At 39.5% G+C, this 18,204-nt stretch overlaps 1 protein-coding gene across 2 annotated transcripts in view; it reads left to right on the top strand.

Annotated features, from left to right (window-relative positions):
- The window catches only part of LOC124771004, a 114,679-nt gene that overhangs the window by 63,010 nt on the left and 33,465 nt on the right, over positions 1-18,204 (top strand). For both annotated transcript variants that reach the window (XM_047249260.1, XM_047249261.1), the window contains 3 exons: positions 7,345-7,564; positions 10,919-11,021; positions 16,775-16,926. In XM_047249260.1, the coding sequence (XP_047105216.1) occupies positions 7,345-7,564; positions 10,919-11,021; positions 16,775-16,926 (475 nt within the window). The remainder of the gene's footprint in view (positions 1-7,344; positions 7,565-10,918; positions 11,022-16,774; positions 16,927-18,204) is intronic.

Below are 18,204 nucleotides of genomic sequence, written 5' to 3'. Positions count from 1 at the left end.
GTGCTTCCATCAAAGATCAAAGCAGGCTATGAAGTTATCACAGTCCGACTGTACATTCCGAACCTGATGTGCTGCTACCAGTGTCATCTTTACAACCGCACTCGACTGTCCTGTCGACACCCGGCCAAATGTGTAACCTTGGTAGGGATGCTCATGAGAGTAATTATCTGCCTCTATCTCTGTATCAATTGCAATGGCGATAATGCAGCCTCCTCCTGAGATTGACCCTTCTGTATCTCGATGAGTTGGCTGTCCAGAATTTCCTGGTGAAGGAAAAAGTGCCTTCACCTGTTGCTCGCAAGCTGTTGGCTACTTGGAAACCCTGAGTTTTACCATCCAGCAGTTACAGTACTGTTCTTGCTACATCTCACTCCATGAAGGACATGGCCATGCAGACATGTGACCTCAAATTCAGCACTGTGGTTATGAAATCTCCCAGTGTTATGGTAGCACGCCCGTCTCCTCCTCCAGCTGTGCAGCAAGGCACCAAACTTTCGCCTCATGGGGCAAAGTCACCTGCTACACAACTAGCAGGCCGGAAAGGACAGAAGCAATACTTCTGCGAAGACTTTGTGCACCCCTTCAGCCAACAAACATCTTGAGTTTTCCTCTGCCAACCAGAAAGGCTCCTAGAAGTCCTGCAAAAGCAAATTATCTTCTCCTTCCCTAATCGAAGACCATCTTCAATGGTGTCGCCACGTGATAACCTTGCCCAGCTGATCTCCATGTTGCCAGTGTGCACCACCAACAGTTTTTCTGCCTGGGACTCAGCAGATAGGGAGAGAGAGAATGCCGACACCTCTGTAGATCTCATGGAGCAGGATCCTACAGCCTCTGCACCCTGTAGCAGTGAGTCTTCGAAGGCTGGCACTCGGCAGCTGCCGAGGTGACACCTCTTCATTTTGTACCCCCTCCCCGTTCCTCATTATGATTCTCCTCCAGTGGATCATTCGTGGCCTTCAATCCCAGAAAGAGAACTTGTGGCTGCTCTTAGAATCACAGCATGCGCTTGTTCTCTGTCTCCAGGAAACAAAATTTCATCCTCACAATCGCTTTGAGCTCTTGCATTTCTTCTCGGTGTGCTTTGACCTTCCCCCGCGAGGACGGCATTCCATCTAATGGGGGAGTCATGCTGCTCATCTGGAATTACATTCATTGTCACCCCCATCTCCCTGACTACCCGGCTTCAAGCTGTTGCATTCCGCCTTTTCCTTCCTCACTTGACATTTTCCCTTTCTACTATTTACAGCCCTCTGTCATTCATTGTCACCAGGGCAGACTTCCTTCAGCTTATTGGGCAACTCCCTCACCTCTTCTGCTGCTCGGTGCTTTAATGTGCACCATCCCCTTTGGGCTTGCCCAGAACCTGTCAGAGAGGTGCCCTCGTGGCTGACCTTTTCAGTCACCTTAACCTCATCTGCCTTAACATGGGAGAACCCATGTCCCTTTCAGACTCCACTCACACCTATTCACTTTTGGACCTCTCCTTCTGCACTGCCCAGCTTGCCTATCATCTCAAGTGATCCGTTCTCTCTGACTCGTACTCAAGCAACCATTTCCCATGTGCTATCGGATTGCAGACTCCTACCCCACCTATGTGCACACCTAAATGGCAGCTTTCTAAGGCCAACTGGAGGCTTTACCTGTCCCTGGCGACCTTCAATGAATTGCAGTTGCAATGACCAGATAGAATATCTTACTAATATTATCCTTATCGCCTCAGAATGTTCCATCCATCACACTTCCTCCTTGCCCTGCTGTGTCCCAGTCCCTTATTAAACTTACGCGTGCTGCGACGCAAATCGCACATGGAGACATGCTCTCCACATTTATGACCATCATCCTACGATGGCCACCTGTATTTGTTACAAACAGTTGCAGGCACAGTGTCTTTGCATTCTTTGGGATAGCAGAAAAGCTAGCTGGTTTTCCTTTACTAGTTGTTTTAACAGTTCCACACCATTTTCCGTCATGTGGGCCAGCCTCCAAGAGCTCTCAGGAACCAGGGTCCATCCCCGAATTTCTACCCTACTGCTATCTCCAACACCTTGGGCTGCTATTTTGTGGAGATATTGAGCTCCACTCACTGTCACCCGCTTTCCTCCATCAGAAATGAGTGGAGGAGGCTCAGGCGATATCCTTCTCTTCAGAATTTGTGAGTGTTACAATGCTGCCTTTACTATGAGGGAGCTAGATGTTGCTCTCACTCCATCCCGATCCTCTGGTGTAGGGCCAGACAATGTTCACATTCAGATGTTGCAGAACCTTTCTCTTGCGGACAAACACTTTCTCCTTCATATGTGCAGTTGCATCTGGCAGAGGGTATGTTTCCCACATGCTGCCGTGAAGCCACTGTCATACCAATACCTAAGCCCAACAAGGACAAACACCTTCCGTCTAGTTATCACCCCATTTCTCTCATCGTCTTTGTGTGCAAGGTGATGGAACGTGTGACTCATGCCCGGCTGGTATGGTGGCTCGAGTCTCGCAATTTACTAACCACTGCACGGTATGGATTTCAAGTGCACCGTTGTGCGGTTAACCATCTTGTTTGTCAACTCAGGTGTCATGAATGTGTTTCTTTGGAAATATCAGACTGTGGCCATGTTTTTCGATTTGGAGAAAGCCTACAACACCTGCAGGGGGGACTGGTTATCCTTACTCTCTACATGTGGGGCTTCCATGGCCACATGCCCCGTTTCCTTCAGGAATTCTCAAAATACTGAGTTTTCAAAGGTACATGTGGGTTCTGACTTGTTGAACACCTTTATCCAGGAAAACGGTGTGCCTCGGGATTCCGTCCTGAGCGTCATCCTCTTTGCTGTCGCCCTTAGTCCCATTCTGGCCTGTCTCCCACTGGGCATCTCTGGCTCCCTTTTTGTTGACAATTTTGCCATCTGTTGCAGTTCTTCACAAAGTTGTCTCCTTGAGCAGCATCATCAGTTAAACTTCAATTGTCTTCACTCATGGAGCATCGACAATGGCTTCCGCTTTTCCACTGCCAAAACAATTTGTATGAATTTTTGGCAGTGCTGTTGGTTACACTGCCTTTATATTTTGCGCCTGTTACTCTTCTGTTCGTTGAAAGTGTAAAATTCCTAGGGCTCATGATTGATAGGAAAATTTCTTGGTCCTCATACGTGTCTTACCTGTCCGCCTGCTGTATGCGGTTCCTCATGTTCTATGTGTCCTCAGTGGCACTTCCTGGATAGCAGATTGGACCACCCTCCTCTTTTTGTATCAGTCCTTTGTCCGTTCAAAACTAGATTATGAGTGTTTTGTTTATGATCTGCACATCTGTCCCTCTTATGCTGTCTCAATAATATCCACCATCGTGGCATCCATTTGGCCATTGGCACCTTTTACACTAGCCCAATTGAGAGTCTGTATGCTGAAGCAACCGAACTACCACTGTCATCTCATGGTGACTTTCTCCTCAGCAGATATGCATGCAATTTGTCTGCCATGCTGGGCCACCCATCCTACATCACCTTCTTTGATGATTTCTTTGCTTACCAGTATCAGGCGCATCTGTCTTCTCTGTTACCTCCTGGAGTTCACTTTCGGCTCTTGCTTCAGCAGCTCTCACTTTATGCTACCTGCACTTTCCCAATGGGCGTGAACCCTTCACCACCTTTGCCTCAGTGTGCTGTACAGCATCCATCCCTTATTACAACGTATACAGGAAAGCTGCCACTTGCTCACTCTTGATGGAGCCACTGTGATATTTATGTCGGTTCCTGATCACATCAGTCTTGCAGGAAACAAAGGTGCTGATGCTGCTGCCAAGGCTGCAGCCCTTGTACCTTGGCCCGCTAATTCTTCCGTTCCCTCCGATGATACTTGTGTTGCTGTCTGTCAGCAGGTGGTGTCACTTTGGCATCACTACTGGTCTTCCTTTTATGAGAACAAACTCTGGGCAATTAAGCCTCTCCCATCAGCTTGGACGGCCTCCTCTCGGCCCTCTCGCCTCGAGATCGGTTCATCTAGGTAGTGTATTGGGCACTGTGTCTTCAGCCATTGCCATTTGTTAAGTGGTGCTCCCCCACCACTATGTTCTCATTGCCCTCAACCGTTTGCCATTTCCTAATGGAATGCCCTTTTTTTTAACCACTTATGTTTTCATTTGTGTTTGGCATCTGAGTTGCCGGCCATTTTAGCCTACGACATGTGGGTTATCAATAGCATTTTACTTTTTATCTGTCTTAGCAATATGCTGAAGGACATTTAATCGTTAGTTCATGACCTCCGTTTCTCTATGGCATATTTTATGGACCTTTCTTCAAGTCCCTTTATATAGCTGTCTTTCCTTCCGTCGCTTGGGGTTAACGAGTAGTCATTTTTAACGCCTTTCCTTTTTTCCTTAGTGTTCTACAATTCTGACATGGGCGCAAATGACACTAGTTGTTTTTGTGCACAAAAAAGAAAACAAAACAAAACTCAAAGCATAGTGACATATTCATCATTTGTGTACTCCATCAGGAAGCTACCCTATATGAACTTGACAGGGCCAGTTATGGTTGTGCACTATGTGATTAATAGACACATGCATTCAGTTTAATGGAGCCCACTGTCATGTGGTAGGCTATTGTCATGTGACAAAATGATGTCGTGTTTATAAACAATGAGAACTAGGGAATGGGTGGCTAAAAATTAATGGAAGAACCTGATGAGGATTCGAACCATAGGTTTGTGGTGGATGTAGGTTTGGGTTTTGACATCCCAGCAGTCTATTCAGTGAGCTGCGATGGCAAGTATGGTAGTGTGGGGTGATACATGTTCCTCTGTACATTCTGATACATTGCATGATGTGGCAGTGGTGCTAGTTTCTTATCTTCATACATGTGTTTTCAAAATACACTTAATCTGATTTTGCTAGATAAACTTTTGTCTTGAATCTGGATGTGGAATTGCATGCTGACCTCCAAGTGTGGCATTTTTTTCTGTACACTGTATATGAAATAATGACTCCACCTTTGCTGGTTAATGCTAGTTTATTCTGTCAAGCGCAACATGTTTTGGGTGTTACGTGGTTTTTCAAGCACATTTGCTGAAACAAGAGGACATATATAATGTGATGGTCTGAGCCGTTTCCAGTACTGACAGTTATCAGTTGAACACCAATCATGAAGTACATAAGGCAGTCACCAATATCTTCATACAGCATTTGTTAATTTTTAGTATAATCAAACGTCATAGAGTTAAAATTTCAAAGCTTTTTGCAAAGGTAGCTGTCGAACTCCATCTGCTAATGTGACTATTACTGGTTTGTTACACAGCCTGAGGCCTGTGTCGCCATATTGTTGAGAAAAAGATACAGTCTTAGTTAGAATAATATGAATGTCGAACTGTATAAGAAATAAAACAATTCCGTAGACTTGTGAGTGTTACAAAAATCCTCATTCCATACATGACATTTGGGCTTTCAACAGTTATCGTTACTGTCATCTACGGTAGAATCATGATAGAGCTTCTGGTCTGTGATACTATCTAATATATTGATCATACTAACTTGTAATAACCTCACAGTGAAATGAAATTCACTTGCAGCAGTTCGTGAATCTCACTAGATGTCCATCCCAACATTACTTTTAACGTGCAAAAAAAGATAGAAATGGTGAACTGCCTCTGAAAGTGCTACTCAAGTGGAAAATATATTGTTAATTCGGTCATTTTATGGGAAATCATTCCACACCAGTTGGTACATGTGCCTGACTAGTTTTCATTATCTTGGCTCTAAATAGAAGTCTGTTACTGTTCAGTCCAAACCCTACACTGTCTCTGTGAATGCTTTACAAAACACCTTCAGCAAAAGCAGAACTTCATTTCATAATTTCATCTCTAGAACTATTCATTAAGTTCACACAGCACTTTCAAAACCAAACACCTTTGATTTACAAATTGCATCAGTAATGAAGTAATACTTCAAACCTATCTGGCTTGTATTTTGAAGGTTTCTGCCTTGAGAAAAATACAGAGTTCTCAAGTTTTTCATAATGAACTCCTTCAGCTAATTTGCTTGCTCTTGAACAACTAGCCCTTGTTTGCGGGTGAATAACTGAAGACCTTAGTAAACTGGAAGACTGTGTCAAGTTTTTGGTTTCTAAAGAATGCCCAGAATCATTACACCTTGGCTTTCAATCAAGTATTGGAAAAGGCATGGCTGTCAAGTGCACCGCTGAAAAGTTTTAGTATTTTAGACCCCAAAGAACGAATAAAGAGGAGAAGCTGCAGTGACATGTTAAAGTTTGCAAAAATGATGGAATTTGATGGCTGGCCATGATTACTTACTTGACTAGTGGAAGGTTCTACAGTTTGAGTAAGATGACCCAGTTACAGATAACAGAGGTATTGACAATTAACTGGCTGGAGCACACCTTAAAAAAAGACTCATCATTTATAGACTTAAAGTATCCATATGTTTCAAAACTTGTTAAAGTTTCTATTACATTGTCCGATGGAGATGCAGACACAGAGAGAAAATATTCCATTTTGACGCACACATTAGGAGAAGATACCGAATATGTTAATAAGTTTGTATGAAGGGAAGAAAATGGCCATACTCCATCCAGCATCATAATAAAGAAGTTTATTATGGTCTTAATCGGTCTTTTTGGTAAGCAATTATCAAAAATGAACAGTTAATTTGTGCCATGTGTGTTTATCGAAGTAATTTTTCACCTCTTAACTGTATTTTAAAAATATTTTATCACCTTATAATCACATTTTTCAAACATTTTGTCACCTTTCTTGCCTTTTTCAAGTCCTGCCATGGCTCTTAAGCCTGTTATCGGTTACTTTGCCATCAATGCAATAAAAAATGTTCATTCTTAGCAATTTTCTAAATCAGAACTCTTTAATACCTGCAAAATCTGTCATGCCAATCATTTATGTAAAGCGTTCAGTACAGTGGTACACACAGACTTTAGATACTGCTGTACTATACTTTCCTTTGTAAAAAGTCAGTGGAGTTTATAACCTTTCTCCCACTTTTTGCTGGCAAATAAAGGAGGGCGTTTACTGTTGTGGATAAATGATAGTTTTTGGGCTCAGCCCATGACAATAGAACATCTCCGTTTTTGACATCCTGCTTATAGCCCAATATGATACCTTGCATATTAAAATCATCAATGACAATAGATATCGGTTTCTATTAAAAGTTTCCTGGTGGAGTGAAACTCAACTCTTGAAAATAGATGTGGCTGTAATGTTGTCTTATGTCACAGAATAAGAATTTTAATTTAACAAACTCAACTTATAAAAGCTAATAGTTCTATTGAAAACACTACTGTTGTAAAATAAGATTTTATTGAGTTTAATAAGCTACAATTGATCTCCTTACAGTTACATGGGAGTGTGGTGAGAGACCTTACATTTCTGCATACCTCTTGGCCATGGGTGCGTGGCCAGCAAAGTGCCCTGGTGACTGCTGCTGCAGAGGGTACCATCAAGGTGTCAACACTTGATGGGCGAGTGCTACATTCATATCAGGCAGGACACAGAGTGAATTCTGTCAGTCCTACACCAGAACCTTTCAACCTTGCTGCTGAAGATGGCTTTTACAGTAAGTTACTGACTGTAAAATAATGAAATGTATTAGATGTAGGAATCTGCAGCTGCTAGAAAACAGTAATTGGAAGCAAAGCTGTCCATTTATCCAACATTTCCGGTGTGCTTGATGATCTGTAGGTTGATGCATTTGGACTTTGTGCAGTCAGTGATACAAAATTCATTATATCATAATGCTATTAATTCATAATAAACGAGGTGACTCTCGTAAGAGTCGTCAGGTGCAGTTTTTGTGGCGTTTCTGCAGATATTTGCAATTTAATGTTTGCAGTGTGGAGCTTGAGTCAGACCAGACAAATACTTCTCATTACGTCTTTCATGTGACACCCATTGTTGATGGAAAGTGATGGTTTGTTCCCTGTTAAAAAAAATTATTTTTATAGTGAAATTTTATGTGGCCATTCATTGATTTGTATTAACAAGTACAATAAAACACGAAGAATAACAAATACTGCAGCAGGAACAGAACCACCCTGGCCTGCACTTGCTGCTTCCAGCACGCAGCAGCGCTGTTCAATCACTGCCAGAGTACTAGTTAATATTTGTGTTTCACGTTACCTTTTAATTCACATCGATAAAGAAATATCACACTAGACTAATTTGGGACATTTCTATACAATTGGAAGGTAAAACCCTGCTTTAAAAATAATTTTGTTTGTAATGGGAAGCAAACTGATTCTTTCTGCCAACACTGGGCATCGTGTGAAAGATGTGAAAAGCAGTATTTGGACTGACTCTAGCTACACATCACAAAAATGAAATTCCAGATATCTGCTGAAATGCCAGAGAAAATGCGCCAGATGACTCTTAGGAGAAACAACCCGTATATTGTATATGTTTCGTATGTTAAATGATCTCCAAGCAAAGTTTCTTTTTATTCCCAATTTTTAGTGAATCCTCACTTTGTCTGTTCCTTTCTTTCTCTGTTTCGCACATGATAATAAAAAACTGGTCAGAGACTCACTAATGTAATAGCGCAGTGCTGTCCTTTAAAATATTCATTTAGGTTGTTATTTATAACTTTCATTCATTGACAGAGGGCATTTTGTTACTTTTTATTTGGAAGAAGTTCTTTCTGGTTCTTGCTTTTCTTTTAAACATCTTGCAAGTCATAGAAGTTCAATTTCAAGTTTATATGTTGATTTTTTTCCATCCTCTTCTTCTGTTGTGTGTGTAGAGCTGGGATCCAAAATGGGTTCCTTCTCCTTGAAATGTGCCTTAAACATATCAATGAAAGGTTCCTCAGTGAGTGACTTAACAAAATATTGCGAATAATATTAGGCTTTTAGTAAATTATTAACCACATCAAGAATGCATTTTCCAATGATGGTGGGCAAAATACCTGTTTTGAAAGCATTGTAAGTTGCATATAAATTGATAATTCTGAAAATGAATGCAATGAACAGTTAAATGCACCACTGTCAAAAATATGGGCCTGCATCAAGCCTGTATGTTACATGTTGTCATTGTTCAGTGCTTTATGACCAATCAGTTGAGAACAAATCTTACACAGAATATTATGTAGAACCAAGAGAAACCATCTTTACATTAATCTCAGAGGGCTTAACAATAGAACACGAATAGTGTTTGGTCATTCCATCATCAGACAATCCGCTTCCAACTTCACACTGAGGATCACTGAATATCATACAAATACAATGAAAATTATATACATGACAGGGAAATGAGGAAGGTAATTGATTTTGCAGTAATTATATGTGATTAATTATAATGAACATTTCAATTATTTCTGTCAAACAGTGGTACATTGAAACTTCCATCTGTTCACTCAGAGCTCATGTAGAAGGAAGATGAAAATTTAAGATAAGGTAGATGAAGATCATTCTATTAATTTGTTATCAATGACATAACGTGAAAGTTGTATGGCATTTCAGATACTTCTCTCTTATCATAGGGTTTCTTTGATTATAAAATTAAAAAATAAGAATTTATATGTTTTTGCTTATATCATTTCATATAAAATATCTTCACGTAAATACACTTAGGAATTCAGTATCACTTTCTCACAGACAAAATATTGTTTAGAGGTCACATAAAAGGATAACGCTTCATCTTCCAACCCTTCCCCTCTTGCCCTGGGTAAATGTCTTCTTAGTTCAGAAAGCCACTTTCTTTTTTACAGGTGTGTCTTTATAGTCTACAATGTGGTAAGCAAACTAGTATTCAAAAATGAAACATAATTTGTTTTCTGGTTGTGGATAGAGTCATACAACAAAGCTAAACTTAATTATAAGATGTTTGACTTTATCCAAACAAGTAAAAATGCTAACAGCTCAGATATATGTCAAAATGTCTTAAAACTGGTAGACCTCTTCCACAGCAACAAAACAATGAATAAGATTTGAAGCCACAAAGCATTGCCAGCAACATGTGATGCTTGTTATGAAGTGTTTCAATAGCTTCTTAAGAACTGATTCCAATCCCGAGAAAGAGCTATGTAGAAATTTGAAGAATCCTTGGCAGTAACTGATAAGCTGTAACTTGTTCTTCCATTCCACAGAGGACCCAACACAAGTTTTGTAGAATTCAGGAACCTTACTGGCCAGTCAATTCCATGGAGATCGTCACCTTTGTGCAAATTATGCACCAGAGCTCCATAATGGACATAGCATGTGCATGGACATTGTGACCCATGAAGAGAAAATGTGGACAAAGCACACCTCTGAAAAGTCACACGTGTTTGTAGTATCATGTATCCATCATGTGGATGTACCATTGGACTTCATTTGAGCAGCAGTGTGAATATAGCATGGAAATGTGTTGCAATCTTTGTATTCACAGTATTTATTTTTAGCCTAATTATTAGTATGAACATACAGCTGAGTCACATTGTGATGTTGCAGTGGGTGTAGATAGTTATATAAGTTTCTGAAAGAGATCTGCCTGAAGCTGATTTATGGCTGAATGTTAGACTTTCTTTTACCATGGTGAATGTGCAGTGGTGCAACTTGAATACATTTGGCATTGTGTCAGCTAGCAGTACCTTTTTGACACTTGTCCAGGAACTAGTGCAGTTGAACATATACAAAGAAAAGAATTTCTCCCAGTTTGGAAGGCATACATTTGCATTTAATGACATTCCAATGTTTGCTTTGTTCTCTATCATAACTTGCAATACCTCCACCAAGTAACTATTTCACTCATATAATTTTATATGAGTAATTTGAACATTTGTTTTTTTGAATGCTTGGGCTAGTTTTCATACATGTTTGCTGATTAACCATTCAGGGTTTAGCATTTATTACACAAAATATATATATTTTGTAGCAGATGAATTTTTAATGTGTATTTAAATGTAATTGTAAAATATTTCTTTACGATTTTGTAGGTGTGATAATGACAGGCGGCGATGTGGTTTCTGCATATGTGCCTGATGCAGGTATTCAGGAAATTTTAAAAGAACATAAAGACCAACAAATTTGGAAACTCAGGTAATATTCTATTATATATAGCCATTTAATTGAATCCTCCTACACGTACTACTTGATTTTAACTGTTGCTCTCTCAGTGAATCAGAGCTATATGTATTCTGAAACAAATTTTGTTTTTATGAATGGCAGGCTCCATGTGGTTTCCAAGTTGTGCAGCCACCATAAACCATAAAATTACCAAATAAGCAGCAACCACTCGCAAAATCATGTTTTATTTATTCACAGCCAAGCTGTTAATCAGTTGAAATCAATTTGCAAAAGTGAACAAATAAAACATGATTTTGCGACTGGTTGCTGCTTATTTGGTAATTTTAAATTTCTCTCTCTCTCTCTCTCTCTCTCTCTCTCTCTCTCTCTCTCTCTCTCTATAGTTACGAAATTGTACTGGAGTAAGTGAAAAAAGAAGCTGCAGTGAACTCAGAAGTTATTGTAGACATCACAGTTCTACATTAGGAGCAATTCTGTGGAGATGCTCTGCCCTTGCCTATGTCCAACCTTGGGATGGCCACACCCAACCGCTGTCCGAGCCCTGATTGAAAAAACTATGATCTAAAATTTAAAGTGCGTATAATTTTAACTTTGCAGTGGCAGAACGACAATAAAATGCAATGAATGTGATTTTTGACGTTCTGATGAGACAGATATTTTTGAAGATGTGGATAAGTGGTCGCTTCTGAGAACCATTTTGCAGAAAATATGATAGTAATGCTCATCTATTTGGAAATTCTGAAATTGAAATTAAAGTGCATATAACTTTAACTTTACAGTGGCAGAACATGAGGGTCATTCAAAAACTGATTCCTCCCATTTAAGAGGTGTGATCAAAAGGTAAAGGAAATTTTTGTTTATCTTAAAGAATCTTTATTTATTCATCAATATCAACCTCGCCCCTCCAAAGTTATCCCTCTCAGATATAATACACTCACACCAGCACTTTTTCCAATCTTGGAAGCACTTCTGGAACCCACTTCTCATGATGTTCTTCAGTTCTTTCAGTGATTCTGTTTGTACTTCAACAGTGGTGGCAAAATGACATCATTTTAGCATTCTTGTCAGCTTTGGGTATAGAAAGAAGTCACATGGGCCATGTCTGGCGAATATAATGGTTGAGGCAACATAACAGTTTCGTTTTTATGTCACTAATAGAGGCAAAATGATGTCATTTCATGGTTCTCTTCAGTCTTGGGAATAGAAAGAGGCGCATGGGGCCATGTCTGGTGAGTATGGTGACTGAGACAACATAACGGTTTTGTTTTTGCCAAAAAATTGTGAACAATCATTGAGGTGTGAGTGGGAGCATTATCACGATGCAATTTTGATGAGTGATTTTGCCACAGATTTGGTCATTTTCTTTGGATTGCTTCATGCAAATGGTGCCTATCTTCTGGGTAGTATTCATTATTGAACATACGACCATAAGGCAGGAACTCGTGGTACACTATCCCATTGAAATTGAAGAAAACAGTGAGAAGTACCTTCACATGTGATGAAACTTGTCTAAATTTTTGGTCTTGACTCTTCAGGCAGTTTCCATTGGGATGAGTGGGCCTTGGTTTTGACGTCATACCCGTATACCCATGGTTTGTCATCTGTTATAACCTTCTTTAGAAGTTCTGGGTTGTTGTTGACTTCATTCAGCAATTCCTGAGCAGTGTCTGCGTGACTTCATTTTTGGTCGAAATTGAATGATTTGGAACAGACTTTAATGCTACACTATCTTTGCCCAAAATGTCTGAAAAAATTGTTTAGCGTGAGCCAAAGCATACGCTGATATCATCAGCAACCTTTTTGATGTTGATTCAGGGTTTTCCAGAACTGTTTTCTTTACGTCTGCCACCTTGTCGTCAGTAATTGATGTGCTAGTGTGTTGGGGGTAGTCTTTGTCTTCTACGCCTTCTCAACCCTCCTTGAATCTGTTATACCACTCATAAACTCCCGTCTTACTCATAGTAGATTTTTCAAAAGCCAGAGTCAATGTTTTGCACTTTATTCCAATTTTTCAGGCAAATTTATCTTCTAAAGTAAAATTCACCGAGAAGTCAAAAACACATATAACTTTTTTGACTATCAACAATAAACTAAATATTCAAAACAGTTGAAAATGTAAACTTACACTAGGAAAATGTGTACCAGCAAGGTAAAAAAACTTTTTTTGAAAATCAGATTTCTAAAGCCTACGGAATTAAACAATTCCCATTATTTTTTGATCACACCTTGTATTTTCATTCAAACTAAAACACTAATTCATTACACACTCTTGCTAAGAATGAACAAGAGGCTGGATGCTGTGCTTGAAAAAACCTGAACCAAGTGAGTCTAGTCACTGCCTTACATTTTTAATTACAGTATTTGGGTCCATCTTTCATAGGCGCATTGAGGCGGAAGTCTGATAGTGTTAAATGAAGACTGTGTTCTCGGGATCTTTTGCAGTGGCATGCTTCAATAAAATCTTCTCAGGTTAGAAAACATGTTAGTTTGAATAAAACACTCAATCTTTTGACAGCTGTCTCTGCTATCATCATCAGGAGTTGCAGTCACTGACTGCTGGGGCTGGCATGGTGTTCTGCTTATATAGATGTAATGGCAGCATCTGGAACCTTCCAGAGAGGGCTGGAGTTGCGCTTGCTCAGAAGGCAAGTTGGGCAGCTCCTAGTGACTCCATACTGTCACAGGACTAAGTGACATCACCTGCACGAGCTCCCATTGCCACATTTGAAACTGCCACTCCTGCATCCTTACGTGTGTCAAGCCTATGTCTTTGCTTTTGCTAAGTTTCCAAAGCCCGCCCCCATTCCCTACTAAATGTGTACCTCTGGTCTCTGTTAAAATTTTAATAGAGACCAGTAGGCAATGGAGGCAGACTGGACATTGAGTAATAGAAAAGATGTAGGCTTGAGCTTGTAGGGACACAGCAGCTGGAATGGCAGTTTCAGACATAATGCTGACTGCTTGTACAATGTGACATCACTTGGTCCCCTGTGTAATGGGTCTCCCTTCTCTAACATTACTTTTTTTTATAGAAGTAACTGATACCATGTATATTATTGATTCTTGTATAGGTGAACTTTATATCAGCTGACTAAATGAATGAACTTACATGATTTTGTATATGATGTGTTATGATTTGGGCTAAAATATGTAAAAAGAAATTAATTTGTAAGTAGTCTGTACATATAGCTAAATTTACTCTTCTTTTAAAAATATTTGAAATTATGAAATTTCTGGCACATTTAAAAATCATATTATTAATTGTACAGTCTAACGTTAATCATTAAATTTATTTCTGGATTCATTTTCAAAATAATGATATATTTTAGTGAAGATTCTTCTTTGGCCAAGAAAGTTTATGAACTCTTTTGCTTTGTAAACTCTGGAATATTGTGAGTACCACAGAATGTAAGTAGTAGTGGTCATGACTCTGATGGAAATGCGTTTATTTTGCTAATCTTGTCAACAATAATGTAATTGATGGTTTTTATGAAAATGGAGATTGTGAAGTTGATGTGTTATAGAAGAATGGGATAAAATAAAAAGATTCTCATAGCAACTGGCAAATCTTCATCAGTTATTCAGTTCAACAAGGACCCGCAACATTATAAAAATTACAGCCTCATGAATGTACCATATATGCAAGACTAGGAGCCAACTGCAATGAGATAATGAAGATAAGTAAAAAGTTGTTTCTTTCGTATATCTTACATCTCTTGAAGCTTTTGAAAATAATGAACAGACTAAGAGGAATTTAATGGTGATGTGTGGGAGGGTAAGATTACAACAGGCAGGACAGAGCCACTAGGAGCTGCCCAATTTGCTTCCACGCATGTGCCACTCTGGCCCTCTCTGGAAGGTTCCAGGTGCTGCCATTGCATCTGTATAAGCAGAACACTTTCCCAGTCCCAGCAGTCAGTGATTTTGACTCCTGCTGACAGTGGTGGAGACAGCCGTTAAAAGCTCGAGTGTTTTGTTCAAAATGCTGCAGTTTGTAAACTGAGATGATTTTGTTGATGCTGAATGAGGACTGTATTGTGGGTCTGATAGGACAGTCCAGCCAAACTTCGTGAGTTACATGGTCATATAAATGTTGTTGGGCCCGGCATTATCGTGTTGCTACCGGACTTCATGTTCTTCTTTGATATGACTGGAAGTTTGAGCTTTCAGCTTATCAGTCATCTTAACATTCAGCCTGTCTCAAAAGACTGTGCACTTAACTTTGCATGCAGATGGCTGTGGATTGAACTTCTACTTTATCAGAGAATTGGCATGTTACCACTACATAGACTGTCTTTAATGTTCCAGCTCATAATGGCAACACCACGTATGATCACTTATGTTTTTGATGTTCAGAAGATTGTTGCTTTCAGCCTTTTATTGGTCTAGCAGGTCCCGACAAGTTCTCCATTCTTGGATACGCATCCTGATGACCAATCTTTGCGAACTTTGCAGTAACCAAGGTTGCATAGCATCTTGTCTAAGGTATTACAGCCAGTATTCACCAGTGCACACAATTCCTTGCCCTGCTGATCATCACATATGAGTGGGTGGGATGATGTTCATTATGAGGGCTAGGAGCTGAGCAGGGGTGACCAGGATGTGGTTTGTTACATGCAACCACTTCACGCACTCCATCTCATTACCCACACCTACTACAGGGTTTCAACACACCTGTAGCAAGTGCCAGTAGACTTCAGTTGACATAGTTTGTTCAACAGTGAAGAATTCAATGAAACATCTGTTTGTAGTACACACCTCAATGTCATATGCCATTTTGGGATTCTCCCTTGGTGCTGTTATCTGTCACAAGACAGTGAAAGCAACACATTAGTGGGAATACTGCATCAACATAATCTGCCTCAGATACTCAGTCAACAGCATGAAATTCACACTGACCCTCATAAGCTCAGAATTGTAATATTCTGCTGACCATATTTGTGCCCAAAATAACAATACTGAAATTATATGCATAACAATTGATGGAGTGGAAGAGAGAACACACAGTATGAAACATGGAAAGAATAAATCAAAAAGCCTAAGCATACAATATTTCTCGTTGAATGTCTAAGAACTGCTGGCATATCAGAGAAATTATCTCTGTTGCCTGACATTCACACTTAAGTTTTTGTATTGTGTTCATCTTTTTTAACTCCCAAGTCATGTTATGCTGTGCACCTATACCAAGCAGGTAAATGGAGGCTGTTAACCATATGACTGTGGAGGCAAACAACTTCTTCACTCAAATTTTATCTGGTCAATAATTATGCATTTCCAGAACTTTATTAACTACAATAAATTACACTGCACTTGGAGGCATTGTACAATTTATTCCTTTCTCTAATAAGTTGGCTCTATGGCAATATACCGAGCTACACTTCTAAACTTGATTTGATTGGATTACATATTGTACATGGCTTCCTTGAGTTGTTCCAGGCAGCTACCAGCACATCTCCACATCTCCTTATGTGAATTTGAGTGGTTTACTCAGAGATATGCTCAGTATTGAGCATGTACTCCATATCTAATGACTTTGTCAATGCAGTTAAAAACGTCTTTCTTTGTTCTAGATGTGTAAGTGAAAAAGTGAAAATGTGTTTGTTTTTGTGAACAGAAAAGTAGCTGTATGGTTGTACTAACACATTTTTAGGTTAACCTTTCTTATTTATTGAAACAGAAATGTAGGTGTTCAAGAACAAAACTTCTTTATGACTGTCATTAAATTTTGTCTAAATGTATTTGCACAAGTTGATTAATTTTTGCAGGTACACTTCAAATGGAAGCCAGTTATTTACAGTCTGTGAAGGTGGCCTGGTGAGACGTTATCGTCGTTACCCAGATCATCACGAGTTCCTAGGTGAAGTTTATCAGCACAAGGGGGATATCCAAGACATGGACATTTCACCATATGATGAATGTATCCTTTTTATTTATATAAAAAAAACCTGTACCATAAAATATGCTTACTTTGCTAACAATTGTTATTATAGTGTGTTTTATTTATGTATTACTTTCAACCATTTCCTTATCTAAGAAATTTTCCTGACATTCATCGGGAATGAAAGTAAAATCTAAATCTGGATAAGGATTTGAGCCCTGCTTCTCCCACTGCAAGTTCAGTGTGTACACCATTGCATAACCTCACTTTGTCCATTGAAGAATAATGATCAACCAGAATTTCTAGAGTACTCACTGGTATTATCCAAGTAGGCACTCACATATGAATACAACTGTCCAAAGGATGTATACTTTTCATGAATTATGCATTAACTTAATTGATGTTGAAAGGTGACTTCTGATTTATTGTCAGCAGTCAGTTGAAATATAACTTGGAGAAGGTTCTGGAAATAATTAAAATTTCTACTGGTCCTGTGTATTATCAAGCAGAACCAAATGTTACCATTGATATACAGAAGTGTCGCTTAAATACAGACATGCTGGTGAAACAATTATGCCTGACACTTTTTTAAGAACAGTTGATTCAGTGCTGCTGCTGGTGCAAGAAGAGCAAAAGCACAGTTCGGACAGCTATACATGTCTTGCATGAAGGTCATTGATCAAGTACTGCTGCTCCAGAAACTAACTTCGTTTTTTAGATGTACAATATGAGTAAAGGTTGGAGAGTCCGTCAGATGGTGATGTGATGTGTTAATAGGATAGAGGTACAAGATCGATGTGAAGTGTTACCGGCAGATTGTGCTAAACAGTGATAATGAGTGATGTTAACACAAAAAAGGCACAAAAACAAAAGAATGATTCTTCAATGGGAAACTGAGAGTATGATACAAGAAGTGACAGAGGTCACATATTAGTAGAATTTGCAGAGAACATTATGTTTAGGCCTATCCTTAAGACATCCTTTCAGAAGCAAACACATTATTAGAGATAGGATAGTCTGAACATTACTGATTCCATAGTCAGAGAATGGTAGGCTGGACAACAGGTACAGAGAACCAGTGCCATGACCCCTGTGAAATTCTAGGGGTTATGGTAATTATGACAAGATTTATTGAACAGAATTCATAGAGCAGATGTAGACAGTGTCCCAGTGACAGTGCTTTCTTAATTTGGCACAAAGCAGTGGGAAGTGGCCACCATTGCAAGGCCTTCGGATTGGGCAGGTGGCTGCAGTGAAGAAGTGAAGTCAGCACTTTCGTGGCCATTGAGTTGCATCAGGCCTACAGATGTCAGACAC

Source organism: Schistocerca piceifrons, unplaced genomic scaffold (genome assembly GCF_021461385.2).
Source record: "Schistocerca piceifrons isolate TAMUIC-IGC-003096 unplaced genomic scaffold, iqSchPice1.1 HiC_scaffold_851, whole genome shotgun sequence".
Lineage (NCBI taxonomy): Eukaryota > Metazoa > Arthropoda > Insecta > Orthoptera > Acrididae > Schistocerca > Schistocerca piceifrons.
The sequence above is the reverse complement of the archived record's forward strand: the minus strand, read 5'-3'. Positions and strand labels throughout refer to the sequence as shown.